At 43.5% G+C, this 15319-nt stretch overlaps 1 protein-coding gene across 1 annotated transcript in view; it reads right to left on the reverse strand.

The window, feature by feature from the left end:
* The window catches only part of PHEX (phosphate regulating endopeptidase X-linked), a 205375-nt gene that overhangs the window by 165824 nt on the left and 24232 nt on the right, over positions 1 to 15319 (reverse strand). Inside the window, exons 4-6 of the mRNA XM_081807971.1 lie at positions 3963 to 4030; positions 3044 to 3181; positions 1760 to 1986 (exon numbers count right to left, since the gene is read on the reverse strand). Coding sequence (XP_081664097.1) covers positions 1760 to 1986; positions 3044 to 3181; positions 3963 to 4030 — 433 coding nt within the window. The remainder of the gene's footprint in view (positions 1 to 1759; positions 1987 to 3043; positions 3182 to 3962; positions 4031 to 15319) is intronic.

Genomic DNA, 15319 nt, shown 5'->3' on the forward strand with positions numbered 1-15319 from the left:
CTCTCTCAAATAAATAAAATCTTTTTAAAAATCTGGTTTGTTGGTTTTTAAAGTGAGTAACCTATCAGCATGAGGCAGAGATCAACTGGACCCTTAGGCAGCATCACTGTGTCTTGTATAACACGTCTTACCGGATAGCATTAGGGTCTACCTCCGTGCCATGTTCTTGTTCCTTCACCCAGCATGAAAATACAGCTGTCTCGGGCGCCTGGGTGGCTCAGTCGTTAAGCGTCTGCCTTTGGCTCGGGTCATGATCCCAGGGTCCTGGGATCGAGTCCCACATCGGGCTCCCTGCTCGACGGGAAGCCTGCTTCTCCCTCTCCCATTCCCCCTGCTTGTGTTCCTGCTCTCGCTATCTCTCTCTCTGTCAAATAAATAAATAAAATCTTTAAAAAAAAAAAAAAGAAAATACAGCTGTCTCTGGAACCAAGAATTTCCTCCTGAGTAGATGGGTATTCTTCGAGTGCCTAGCGATTTCCTGAGACTTCCATTGTCTAGACTATAGCTGAGCGAACTACAGCCTACCAGTCAGCCCGCTACACAATCACACCCATCCATGGAGAGACTGTCTGCAGCTGCTCTCCCAGGTCCAAGAGCAGAGTTGAGTAGGTGAGACAGAGACCAGATGGCCCGCAGAGCCTATAATAGTTCCTATCTGGTCCTTTACAGAAAAAAAAAAAAAAAATGCCACCCTCTTGGTATAAACCAAAAAATAAACTGCATGGTGTGGCTTTTTAAAAGTTGACTTACAGCAGAAAAGGGTAATATGTTCTAAAGGTTTTATACTTCTATGATTTGATCATCAATATATCACTAATATTTGCTGGTATGACAAAGGAAGGAATTGGGAGAAAAAAAATCAGTGATTCAGTAAAATCTTCATTATTAGTCAAAGTAACCGGGTGGCTCAGTCAGTTGAGCGTTTGCCTTCGGATCAGGTCATGATCCTGGAGTCCCGGGATCGAGCCCCACATAGGGCTCCCTGCTCAGCGCGATGTCTGCTTCTCCCTCTGCCTCTGCCCCTTCCCCTCACTCTTGCTCTCTCTTGCTCATTCTCTCTCTCAAATAAATAAATTTTAAAAAATCTTTAAAAAGTGTGGAAGCAAAAAATACAGTAGGATCAAAACACAAAACAATTTAAGAAATGTTATTTGAGGGGCGCCTGGGTGGCTCAGTCGTTGGGCGTCTGCCTTTGGCTCGGGTCATGATCCCAGAGTCCTGGGATCGAGTCCCGCATCGGGCCCCCTGCTCTGCGGGAAACCTGCTTCTCCCTCTCCAGCTCCCCCTGCTTGTGTTCCCTCTCTCGCTATGTCTCTGTCAAATAAATAAATAAAATCTTTAAAAAAAAAAAAAAATGTTATTTGAATCCTTGCCAAGCTGTTTCACTGATGAGTCTTTCACTGTTGTTCCTTTGTCAGGAGAATGAGGAGGTGTAGGGAAGAGCAGAGTTCAGAAAGTCTTAGCAGCTTGCTCCCCACTGGAATTTAGGGACCCCACACATGCTCAGAGTAGGTATTTGAGGGCCAGATCAGAGATGACTTGAAACTCACTCACCAGCTTCCTGAAAGACTGACAAAATTGGTTTGTTCCTGAGTTACACTCTGCAAATCTGGGAGGAAGGAATATTCTAGATCCCAATGCTTAACAGAATTTTTATCCTCTGATTTCGCTAAGGTAGGATGAGTCTCTTTCCCCGGAAAGACACCCCAAAAGACTAACCTTGGACTGAACAAACAGTATGAACAAGTCCTCACTATACCTTCAAAATGTGCTCGTTGGACACCTTGTCATCAGGGGACACATACAATCGGATGAACACAGAATTGCTGTATTGACCACGAAATGTTGCAAGGGTATGCAAAAGACTGAACCTCCTCTCTGACCAAACTCCTTCAGGACCAATATTGGATTCAAGCACAGGCCAGCGGAAAGGTGAGTGCCGCAGGATATGTAGCAATGGTTTGGCATCTGCTTTTTCAATCGCTTCTGAAAGGGAGCAAATACAAAGGAAGAGTTAGAATTGCAAACTGGATCACCAAACTAGAATGCAAGTATATCTTCTCAAGAGAAAATTCCCCTTAAGACCCCAACTTAACATTTCAGCTGTTAGAGAGAGGTGCAGTGGATTGAGCAGGACCACAGAGACAGAACTACCTATGACTCACACTTCAGTGTGACTGTCTGAACTTGGTGTTCTTGCCAGGAGAGCTGACTAGGGAAGCTGCTGAATATTCTCGACAAGAAAAGATGGGCTCACTACAGCCCAATGAGCGATATTAGGCTGAGAATACTCTGCAAGACTAAGGAACAATCCTAAGTAAAGGAAACCATTCAGTAAAGCCAACCACTCCCCAATACACGTGAATTAATGCTTCCAGACTCTTTGGTCATCTTTTACCGCCCTCTTCTAGCTCACCAAATAATACCCCAAATCCTAAACAAGGTAACACACTTCCCGCAGGCACTGGCTTCTTCCTGTCTTGAGAAAGCACACCAGAGAAAATGGCAAGTGTTAACCTTAACTCCAATCAGACCCAAGATGCCAAGACAGGCCTAAGACATCCACCTAAGCTGCCTGTTAGGCTGATGGAGAAGCAGGAGGAGGCTGGCCCACCCAGGAATCTGGATTTTCCTAGGCCCCGGTAAGGTTCTATGGGATATAACAACACTCCCAAATGCCCTCTCTCCCAGGCTCCTTCTCAGACCGGACAGGGCCTCTGGATTCTTGTTTCTGCACCACATATGGTGGGGTTTGCCCTCCTGACCCTACCCAAGTTTCTCACGGAGTAACTGCTATCTAAAGAATCCAAGCCAAAGAAATAAAATTATTTTCCTATTTTCTCCATCAAGCCAGCAACAGAACATTAAGACAGGGAGAGTCAAGATTCAGTCTTTGAGAATCGCTCCTTTCCTCAAACAACATTTTTAAACATTAATCGAATTCTTAGTAGTTCTCGTTTTCCTTAAACAATATCTTTAAACATTAATAGACTCTCTGAAGGATAAGGTGTTAAATATTTTAGTTATTTTCTTTATTACTCACTCTCATTCATGCAAGATGAATAAAGGATTTTGGCTTTCTGTATGGCTTCAGTGTCCCGCCTTCTACTGATGGATTTCTCCAAAAGTGCTAGGAAGGTTAAGAAAGGATTCATTAGTATCCACCCACACATGGTGCCAACTTAGAGGTCATTCTATATCCACAGTCCTGGCCTACGGAAAATCAAATGTAAAGACAGACAACCCTGGAAAAGACACATCTATAAAAGATATACAGACGGCAGAACCGCGTCCAAGTTGCTTGAGGTTCAAATACAAAAAAACTTTAACCTTCTCTTTTCCCAAGCTCTCCTAATTCAGAGAAACCAAAAGTTCAGTTTCCAACTCAGACCGGACCTGCTGCAGGGGTTAATGGTTTCGCCACCTACATAAAAAGAAACAGAATTCATTTATTCAAGAACCAAAAATAACTGAATTCTGTTCCTTGTTTCTGCACCAAGCAATATTCTCAAAGGAGGCAATTTCATCAGGGTCGGGTTTCTTAAGATTTCTTCACAGCCCAGCCTCTCAGGGAGGTCACCTGGAAGAAATTGCCCATTAGAAGTTTTATGCGATGTTGCATAAACATGCTGTGGACATGGGAGGAGCGGTTCAGACAGGAAATGGAGAGGCGAGATTGCAAAGCCTACCCAAATCGCCTGAAGACTTGTCCATTTACACATGCGGAGTCCTGGCCATTGAAATGAGGTCGTGTGTAGAAAATGGCTGTCAGCATAGACATGAGCCCACCCAGAAAATGATGTGCGATTTATAACATCACTCATGCTATTGCTTGAAGGTGGAAAATGACAGCTGTCACGATGAAGGAGAGGCGGAGGAGGGAAAGGCAAGACTCAATAAAAACTCCCCTCCTCCCCTCCCCGCAAAACACACCTTGGACGAACCGAAGAGCATTCATGTACCTACATGAAGCCAAGATGAAGCATCCGCGAGCAGCACCGTGGCACTGCCTACATGGAGCTGTGTCAAACTGCCGTTGTCAAGGCATTTGCAGCTTATTTCTGAAACAACCTAGCTGCCTCCCGATGCCGGCACAACAGATGCCCCCGCAGTCCTCTGAATAGCTTCAAGACACAATGGAGCGTGCTAATCAACTTAATTAAACAATTACATATTCCCTGAAGAGGAATCTCTACTTCTAAACTAGAAGTTCTACCTTTCCAAAAAAAAAAAAAATGCAATCCAGAGCTCCTGTCCTGTTTTTTATAAAGCATCTGTACATCAAACAAATCCACAGAACTACATAGACTCAAAATAAATTGAGTTGGATGTGGGCGTTTTCAACTGTCTCAGCTTGTTTGGTGTTTCTTTCTTGTGTATTATCATAGCAATAAAAGCAAGATAACTAGCCCCAAGGATCAAGAAGGAAGATTGTTTTCTTTTTTTTAATAAACACACAGCTCTAAAACCATACCCACATATATTTCTATTCAAATCAGATCAGGTGCCTTTGCACTGTATTACTTCCACAGCCCTTGGACTGTTGGGGAGACACATTTGGAAGTAAATAATCCAAATTCCATTTAGGGATCTGATGTTATTCTGATGCTATAAACACTCCACAGATTGCAAACAAGAATGCCCTGAGGACCAAAAACAAGCCATGGGAGCAAAAGAACTCAAAGTAGTAAATATGTACCTGAGTGCGCACCCAAGGCAGTCTGTGTATCACAAGAAGGTGAAAAGAGGACATGCAATGCAAAGTAGGGCATTCCCAAAACCCTAAGTGTGCACAAATATCAATCATTTGTTCAGGCCTACCCCCAGAGATATCATGGGTTCGGTTTCAGACTATTGCAAAAAAGTGAATATTACAATAAAGTCAAATTAATTTTCTGGCTTCCGAGTGCATATAAAAGTTATGTTTACACTATACTGTAGTCAATTAAGTGAGCAATAGCATCATGTCTAAAAAAACAATGTAATACCTTAATTTTAAAAAATACTTTATTGCTATAAAATGCTAGCCATCGGGGCACCTGGGTGGCTCAGTCGGTTAAGCGGCTGCCTTCGGCTCAGGTCATGATCCCGGGGTCCTGGGATCAAGCCCCGCATCTGGCTCCCTGCTCAGAGGAGAGCCTGCTTCTCCCTCTCCCTCTGCCTGCCACTCTGCCTACTTGTGCTCTCTATCCATCTGTCAAATAAATAAAATCTTAAATAAATAAAATGCTAGCCATCATTTGAGTTTTCAACATATATATATATATATTTTTTTTTTTTTTTGGCTGGTGGAGGGTCTTGCCTTGATGTTGATGGCTACTGACTAATCAGGGTGGTGCTTGCTGAAGGTTGAGGTAGCCGTGGCAATTTCTTAAAATAAGACAATAATGAAGTTTGCCACATAGATTGGCACTTCCTCTCACGAACTCTCTCTCTGTAGCATGAGATGCTGCTTGATGGCATTTTACCCACAGATCAACTTCTTTCAAAATTAGAGTCAATCCTCTCAAACCCTGCTACTGCATTATCAACTAAGTTTACAGAATATTCTAGATCCTTGGCTGTCATTTCAACAGTCTTCACAACGTCTTTGCCAGGAGTAGATTCCATCTCAAGAAACCACTTTCTCAAGGCACCTGGGTGGCTCCATCAGTTAAGCGTCCGACTCTTGGTTTGGGCTCAGGTCGTGATCTCAGGGTCATGAGATCGAGCCCTACATCAGGCTTTATGCTCAGTGTGGAGTCTGCTTGAGATTCTCTCTCCCTCTCTCTCTGTCCCTTCCACTTGTGCTCTCTCTCTCAAATAAATAAATCTTTAAAAACAAAAACAAACAAAACCACTTTCTCTGCTCATCCATTAAGAAAAAACTCCCCATCCTTTCAATTTTGATCATGGCATGACAGCAATTCAGTCACACCTTCAGGCTCCACTTCTCATTCTAGTTCTCTTGCTATTTCCACCACATTTGAAATCACTTCCTCCCCTGAAGTCTTGAACCCCTCAAAGTCATCCACAAGGGATGATTTCAGCTTCTTCCAGACTCCTGGGAGTGTTGGTATTTTGACCTTTTCCCATGAATCACACATGTTCTTAATGTCCTCTAGAACGGTGAATCCTTTCCAGGTGGTTTTCTATTTACTGTCCCCAGATCCATCACAGGAATCACTATCTGTGGCAGCTAGAGCCCTATGAAACCTATTTCTTAAATAATAAGACTTGAAAGTCAAAACGACTCCTTAATCCATGGGCTGCAGAGTGGATGTTGTGTTAGCAGGCATGAAGGCAACATGAATCTCACTATCCACCTCCATCAAAGCTCTTGGGTGACCAGATGCACTGCCAATGAGCAGTCATAAGTTTCTTCCTGAGCTAATAGGTCTCAATAGTGGGTTTAAAATACTCACTAAACTAGGTTGTGAACAGATGTGCTGTCATCCAGGCTCTGCTGTTTCATTTACAGAGCACAAGCAGAGTCGATTTAGCATAACCCTTAAGGGCACTGGCTTCAACTTAAAGTCACCGGGGCCGCATTAGCCCCTAACAAGAGAGCCTGTCCTTTGAAGCTTTGAAGCCAGGCACTGGCTTCTCCTCTCTAGCTATTAAAGTCCCACATGGCTGCTTCTTCTAAAAAGGGCTGTGCCATCTACACTGAAAATGTGTCGTGTGGAGTGTAGTCATCTTCATGAATTATCTTAGCTAGATCTTCTGGAGAACTTGGATATCTGAGTAACTGGATAACGCTGCTTCACCTTATATTAGGGAGCCAGCTTCTTTCCTTAAACTTCACGAATCAACTTCTGCCGGTTTCCAACTTTGCCTCTACAGCTTCCTCACCTCGCTCAGCCTTCACAGAATTCAAGAGAGTTAGGGCCTTGCTCTGCATTAGGCTTTGGCCTAAGGAGATGTATACTGTGGCTGGTTTGTCTTCTGTCTTCTGTCTAGACCACTGCAACTTTCTCTAGATCAGCAAGAAGGCTGTTTTGCTCTCTTATCATTCATGTGTTCACTGGAGGAGCCCTTTTAATTTCCTTCAACAGTTTTCTTTGCATTCACAACTTGGCAAACTGGTGCCAGAGGCCGAGCTTTCAACATACCTCCCTCACTAAGCTTAATCATTTCTAGCTTTTGATTTAAAGTAAGAGACCCATGACTCTTCCTTTCACTTGAACACTTACAGGCCACCGTAGGGTTATTAATTGGCCTGATTTCAATTTTGCTGTGTCTCAGAATAGGGAGGCCTGAGGAGAGGGAGCAAGATGGGCAAACAGCCAGTCGGAAGAGCAGCCAGAACGCACACAACATTTATCAATTACATCTGCCATCTTCTATGGATCGCGGGGCCCCCAAACAATTACAATGATAACATCAAAGCTCACTGATCACAGATCACCGTAACAAATATAAGAGTAATGAAGAGATTTGAAATATTCCAGAATTAGCAAAATGTGACAGAGAGACACAAAGTGAGCAAATGCTGTTGGGAAAATGGCGCCAAATGGATTTGCTTGATGCAGGGTTACCACAAGCCTTTAGTTTGTGAAAAATGAAGTACCTGCCAAGCCCAAGAAAGGGAAGTCCAATAAAGTGAGGTATGCCTGCCTGTGTCAAAATTCTGGTTTCTGTACCAGAATGTGGCTTTTATTTTTTAAAGATTTGATTTATTTGAGAGAGAGAGACACAGCGAGAGAGGGAACACAAGCAGGGGGAGGGGGAGAGGGAGAAGCAGGCTTCCCGCGGAGCAGGGAGCCCGACGCGGGGCTCGATGACCTGAGCCGAAGGCAGACGCTTAACGACTGAGCCACCCAGGTGGCCCCAGAATGTGGCTTTTAAAACAAATTCAGCTATCCCGGGTTACTTGTCAAACCCTTTCTGTTCTCCTCTCCTCCTCATGCCCAAGCAGGTAGGAGAGCACTGATATGCAGACAGTGGTGTAGCAATCGGCGGGCAGCATCCATTTTATGTACCTCTGTATCTGAATTAGTGGTAAGAGGAATAAAGTCTAGCCTGGAGAGTAATTAATGAGCAGAAAGCAAAGCATGCCTATCAAAGGCAATTACTCAGGTTATTAAAATGTCCCTAAAGCGCTGAGAAGGGCTTCTGGGTCACCCACACAAGGGCATTCCCATCATCATGTGTGTTGTTTCTTGGACAATTTCTCAATCTTCACCCCCTTCCAGGTATTCTTAACCATGTCACAACAGAAAAGGAAAATTCCAGTTCAAAAAAACCTATCATGCAACAAACCCGAGACTATAAAGTTGGTTTCAAAGTGCTGCTGATCATCAAATTCAAACATAACACAAAAATATTATGTATTTTTTCTTCTCATTAAATCTTAATCAAATAAAATCATTGTATTCTTTAATATAATCTAAGTTCCCCATTTTTTCTGTGTATGGTTAGCGTACTGTGTGTCCCATTTAAGAAGCCTTTGCCTGTCCCAATGTCATAATATTCTGTTTTTTATAGAATCCTTATTGTTTCACATTTATATCTACAGTCCACGTAGAATTAGTTTCTGCCCATGGTGGTAACACAAGCCTGGCTTCACAGGGGACAATGAGAGGGAGAACTTTAATGAAGAAGGTATTTTTGGTCCTTGGGTCCCAAGTACTGTGACGTGAAAAGTCATCTCGGTACATAAAACCGGCATTAACAATGGCTGGTCTCCATTAAAATGAGTAGTCTGTGGGGCAGGGGCTGCGTCACATTCATCTTGAGCACCCAGGGCCTACTGCTTGGCGTGGTTGGTGCTCATTCCACACTTGCAGAGTTGAATTCCTGAAAAGGTTAAGTCTGAGAGTTTTTCATCCAACAGAAAAGGAACTGTGAGAATCTGGACTTCTTTTATTATTGCTTGTTATAATCAGTAATGTCCCGATTACAAAAACATCCATAATCTCCTTTTCTCACACCCCAGTCTCTGCATCATACAATGAAATCCAAGACTTCATTCATCGGTTTTCATGAACACCAGGTTTTAGGATGCCTAAGTTTCATCATACCAGTAGTTTCAGCTCAACCATCCACTTCCTGGTCTTCCATCTGGGGGTAAATACTTAGTTGGCATCCAACTTCCTTTAAGCTCAAAAGCTGAGACAGGACCACCAATCCTACTCATTCAAATTCACTTCTCCTGCTGAGACAGGGCCTTTACTGACAGCTCTGGAACAGGAGAAGGGAATTCCAAAGGAAGGACCAGACTCCTGAAGACTCAGAAGTCCCCTGGTTAAGTCAAGAACTCAAAACATGCTCCTTTGTGTTCTTTCTCCCAACCCTGCAACCCTTCTATGTGCCTGGTCTAAAGGGGATCCTCTGGCTACTTGCTAGGAGAATGATGAATGCTGAAGCTGCGTGCCTGATGCGCTTAATGCAAACAGCAACTGCATCCTGAAACCTTCACGTCACAGGTCATTAAGGTGAATTCTCAATCTCACTGTAGATTATGCCAACATTTCTCCCTTAGGAATCAAGGGGAGTGTCCTCCTAATTCTAGTCCAAAGAAAAAAACAAAACAGGAAAAATCAAAACTTTGGAAAGTCAAATCCACATTTAGGGAAGGTATGCCCTTTCACACCTAGGTAACAAACACAATGTTCTCTAGAAATACATATCTTTTTAAACTTACCCTATCATGGCCTGGTTTCTCCTTTGGTGGTACTTAAAAACCACCTTTGGATGGCCCACGGTAGACTGTCGCCTCTAATCTTACTATTTTTAGTCCTTGTTGATTTTCCAGGCTACAGACTTCAATTTGGTTTCCAGGCTCCTGAGTTTATTTACCGTACTGAGAAATTTCATTTTTCTACCTCACACTGCATGGGTATTAAACTCTTAGGCAGCTGGACCTGGAGACTTTAAATCAGCTTGCAAAGGCTGTTGCTCTTCTCATTAAAAAAACAAAATTCAAGTTGACTAAGTCATGGTCCGTGGATCCCATAACCCTCATGTTTTCACACGAATGGTGCACTCAGTTCTGCCGCTCCTCCACCCAGAGCTGAGTCTTTCTGACACACTGAAAAGGCAGTAAGAACGGATATTTCTCATTCTTCGGGGAAACTCCCACCTAAATACAGGGAGAGAAACTGTCAGACTCCTTTTCTCTGTTCATTTTTTATGATCATCTTATAAATGATCATTGTTGGCTGGCATCAGCTTAAGAAAAAGGGGCAAAGATTATTTTAGGGGCACTAAAAACCTCTAATTCATCGATCTAAATCATGGGTTACCAAATAACATAAAAATACCCCCCACTTAACACAAAAGACCTCTTTGCCCATAATGAAATCAATTTTATAAAACTGCCAGACACTACAAAAGTCTAAGAGAAGGTAACTCTTTTATTATGTTCACTTACAAGTGAATTTATAAGGATTACACTTACCAGGGTTAACCTTCAAAATAATATAAACTAAATGTTAACATTACTCTCTGACAGCATAGAATTACAATGAATGTACCAATACGATATTTTAACTCATAAAAATAGTTTTCCTAGTTAGATAATTTGGATCTTAGCAGATAATTCAATGTAAGGCCTGTGGTGAGTTTAAAGTCCCTAAATCCATCTTCGGTTTTTTTCCTAGAGTAAAAACCCTAATTATTTATTTTGTCCTGCCCATTTCTACCATCTTAACGTCATAAGGGAAAGGCCATGCATGGTTATATACCCCCTGCAGGGGTTCTTCCCCGAGTAGTCCTGAACATCCAAGGACCCCATGGTGGTAGCATTCATTTATTAAACATCTGCTCTGTGCCACGTGTATTGTACATGACCTCGATTAATCCCCCACAAGCCCTAAGAAGCATGTATCACTGACCCCATTCTACTCTACCCGGGAGAAGGCCCTAAGAACCTGTCCAAGGAAACTCAGGTAGTAAAGGTTAGATCTCCGATTTGGGTTCAGGTCTCTAAGTCTTGTTCACTGAACCATCAGGTATCCAGTAAAACCGCACAAGTTGCTTTTGTGTGTGAGAACAAGGCCCCCAAGTGGCTAAGCCAGAGGCAGCAATGCGATCATGGACTTTAACTAGAGCTCTCAATCCTAATCGGAAGAAAGGTATTCCCTGGTGACATCGAGATGTGTTTCTGCAGTGGTGGACTGACTGTGCTAAGCCATCTACCCACTTTGCCCTGTCACCCTATTTGTGACCAGGGAGACACACTCCTGAGGCACCTAGCCAGGGATGGGAGGCCTGGTGATGTAAGGGCAGGACACAGTTAGCTGATCCCTAAGGCTTTTCTTCACATTATGTCCTAGTCTAAACCAGTGGTGTCCAAACTTGAACAGACCTCAGAATCACTGGAAGGGCTTATTAAAACACTGAGTGCTGGTCTTCCCCCAGGGTGTCTAATTCCATAGGTCTTGGGTATGGCCCAGAAATTTGCATTTCTAACAAATTCCCAGGTAATGCTAATGCTATAGATAGAGGGATCATACTTTGAGAACCAACAGCTCTCACCAGCGCTCCTTTATTTCCCCCGACTTTACTGAAGTATAGTTGACAATTATCCCCAGTCTTTCTTGATGCCTGTGATCCCAGGAAACATCACCAGTCCAGATTCCCTCCTCCCCCATTCTCCATCCCACTCAAAGTCAATGCTGATTTCCTCACTCACAGCTTCGTTTTAATTAAATGTCAACATTCTTCAAGGAGAGTACTACTTTGTTTTGTTCTGGAGATGTTTTCATCATATTGGCCCATTTAAGTCTAAGTTAGTTCCTCAGTTCTGTAAAGCCCAGCTTTAAAAAGTTCCTTTCTCGGGTGCCTGGGTGGCTCAGTTGTTAAGCGTCTGCCTTCGGCTCAGGTCATGATCCCAGGGTCCTGGGATCAAGTCCCACATCGGGCTCCCTGCTCCTCAGGAAGCCTGCTTCTCCCCCTCCCACTCCCCCTGCTTGTGTTCCTGCTCTCGCTCTCTCTGTCAAATAAATAAATAAAATCTTTTTTAAAAAAAAGTTCCTTTCTCAAAAAATTAATTAATTAATTAATTAAAAAGTTCCCTTCTCAAAGGTGAAATGCGATAGGGGTTAAAGGCGAGGGTTGATTCACTGGTTCCAGAGCCAAAACAAAAAACAAAAACGAAAAACTACACGATGCCAGGAAGACTTCCAAAGTGAAAAATATACAGGACAGCTATTTTCAACTCCAGCTTATACCACACCCCACGGCAAGGAAGAGTGGGATAAATATTGCATCCCTCAAATCCTAAAAAATCTGAGCTCTAGACTTCACAATTCCTCCCTCATCTGTAAAAGCAGCATCAAAACACTGTAAACATAGGTTTAAAAACCCACTTCCCAACTAACCCCTGTTTTTACTCCCACCCTCCATGAGGAGGTAAGAGTAACAGCGGTTCTATTCTTGGCTGTTCAAACTAAACTGTGTGGTCAAGAAAGGCTGCCCCCCTTTTTTATGCTTTATTTGAGAGAGAGAGAGGAGGAGCAGCAGAGGGAGAGAGACAAGCAGACTCTGCACTTAGCTCAGAGCCCGATGCGGGGCTTGACCCTACGACCCTGAGATCGTGACCTGAGCTGAAATCAAAAGTTGGACCTTAACCAACTGAGCCACCCAGGCACCCCGGGCTGTCCTTCTTAAATGGGGTTTCTAACAGTGAGGGATTAGGAACCAGGCTCTCTTCCCTTCTGTATCCCAAAGAGGGGAAGCAACAGCACCTTTGGCATAAGCCAAAGGAGCCGAAGGGCTGGCGGGAAGACAGCACACTTCCACGCTCCCGCCCCCCGGGCAGCTGCTGGGCCTTCACCAGCAGATTCTGGGGAACCGATGTGCTTGATGAAGTACATTCCTAAGTTCAAAGAAAGCAGGGGCTGCAGAGAAGAGACAATGACCCTTCACGCTGTCCTGAAGAGAACACAGAGAAAAGAATACCCAATAATGCTTGGGGTTTTCTGTAACAAGACAAACTCCGCCTTCATCTGGATCCCAAGCTAGAAAACAGAACAGTGTGATAGGGCCTCGTGAACCCGTCTCTATACATCAACTCCCTCCTCCAAGGCATTCTCTACACATGGCCACTGTGCTCTGGCAAAACCCATCACGCCCCTCAACGTGACATTTACAAACGGGCCCCCAGATGCCGGAGGACAGAGGCGAAAATCTTTACACAGGGTACCAGGCCTGCACGCTCTGGCCCCTCCTTTCTCTTCAGTCTTGTCTTTTGTCCCTTTTCCCTTCTGACTCCAAGCTCCAGTCACACCAGGCTTCTTGGGTTTCCTCAAAGGCACCAGCTAGACAAAGCCTCTGCTCATGCAGCTCTTTCCGCCTGGGTTAAAATTGGTGACATTTGAAATGTTAGACCCATAATCTGTGGGGGACAAATTATATGGCTGGATTGGTTTGGGCAAGTCACATAATTTCCTTGACCTTCGCTTCCTCGGATGTAGGGCAAAGACAGAAATAAACAATGATGGCCAATAGCACCAAATTAGAGTGAGGAACCAGAGAGAAAACAAATGATAGGCTAAAGGAATAAAATTAGTAACAAGAAATGTCTGGGCCTTGGGGAAGTGAACTTATGAATTCAGAATAGACAGCAGGTAGGAGAAGTTCCATTTGGAACTTAACAGCAATGACCACGGTAGGAAGCAAACCTGTGAGTATACCAGCATGTACCTGCGTGTGTTTCTCTCCGAAATATCAGTTCCCACACTGATCTCAGCTAGTGATGAAAATAAAATCCCCTTCTCATTTTCTAAATTAAAAGGCCCATACAGGTTTTAAAAATACCTCTCATTGTGTAAATATGAACACCAGTGAGGCTTTCCAAACAAACATTTCTTATTTGTGACAAGTTATTCTCCAACTGGCATAGAATTAATTTTCCTGTTATGGGTAGTGCCTTCTTACACAGAATGTTCTCTTGACACTTTAAAGCAAACAGTCCATCATTACTAATTCATTAAGCAAAGAGATGCTATTAATCACAATGAACTAATGTGGTATTAATGGGTAGGTTATTAATCTGCAATTACATGCAGATTTCCTAATAAATTCAAGTTGCCCAAGGTTTTTGAGGAGGAAGGCAAGGGAAAACAAAATGAACAAACCTTTCAGAAAACAAGAGGAAGAAATATCTCTCCCTGAATCATAAAACAATACACACAAACTTCCTGTTTTTTTATCCTATGACATCTTTGTTTTTACCCAACGTAACGACATTTGTAATTCATAGATTTTCATCGAAATCATAGTACGAACAGAGGCAAAACAAAACCACCCACACCCCCGGGAGAGGTGAGTTTCCTCAGTGGCACACTGTGTCCTCAGATGTAGTAAAGCCTGGCTACTCATCACGTGGTCCCTAGACCCGCAGTGTGGGCTTCACCTGAGAGCCTGTCAGAAATGCAGACTCTTGGGTCCCTCCTCAGACCCAATGAATCAGAATCTTCACTTGAACAAGATTCCCAGGGGATTCATGTACACGTTCAAGGCCGGGAAGAGCAGTATTACAGTCTGGCTTTGTTGCTACACATTAGAGTTGAAGAACGAAGTGGTGGAGTTTGCTTATCCAGCAGTGCACATTAAAACCTACGAATACAGAGGAGGGAACATCATGCAAATCTCACTGAGTATTGTTTAAAGCACATAAACAAGGTAGATGAAGGCTGGATTAGCGGAAATACAATTTACATAGCATAATTCATCTAAAAAGCACATTTTTTTCCTATCTTAACATCTCTGAAACTGGAATCCATCTTAAAACTGTCAATTAGGCAGTCACTGCCTGCCCGTGTGGTGACGTGATCGAGCAGTTCTCATAGTAGGCACTGGAAACCGTTGGCTGCGTAGCCAGAAAACTGTCACTTAAAAGGCCTTCAGAAAGATTTCAATACAATTTGGGTATGAAATGAAAACTTACTGTGTATCCAAAGAGGCAATCTCAGAGGAAAATCCCTGAGCCAATCAGGGAGCACTTTTTTTTTTTTTAAGATTTTATTTATTTGACAGGGAGAGAGGGAACACAAGCAGGGGGAGTGGGAGAGGGAGAAGCAGGCTTCCCGCAGAGCAGGGAGCCCGATGCAGGGCTCGATCCCAGGACCCTGGGACCATGACCTGAGCCGAAGGCAGACGCTTAATGACTGAGCCACCCAGGTGCCCCTCGGGGAGCACTTTTTTAAGAAATGCGGAATCACTGCTGTTATTGACAGCCAGAAGACAAGGCTTCGTGAGAAAACAAAAGCACCGATGACTTGAAATCAAAAGGACTGGGAAGAAGCTTTAGGACTACTCCAACCAATCTCTCCTGCTTGCATTTTCCTTTTAACTCATGCAGAAGAGTCCTAGGGTAAAAATTAATGTC

Source organism: Leptonychotes weddellii, chromosome X (genome assembly GCF_054177405.1).
Source record: "Leptonychotes weddellii isolate Sample4059 chromosome X, ASM5417740v2, whole genome shotgun sequence".
In the NCBI taxonomy this organism is placed as follows: Eukaryota; Metazoa; Chordata; class Mammalia; order Carnivora; family Phocidae; genus Leptonychotes; species Leptonychotes weddellii.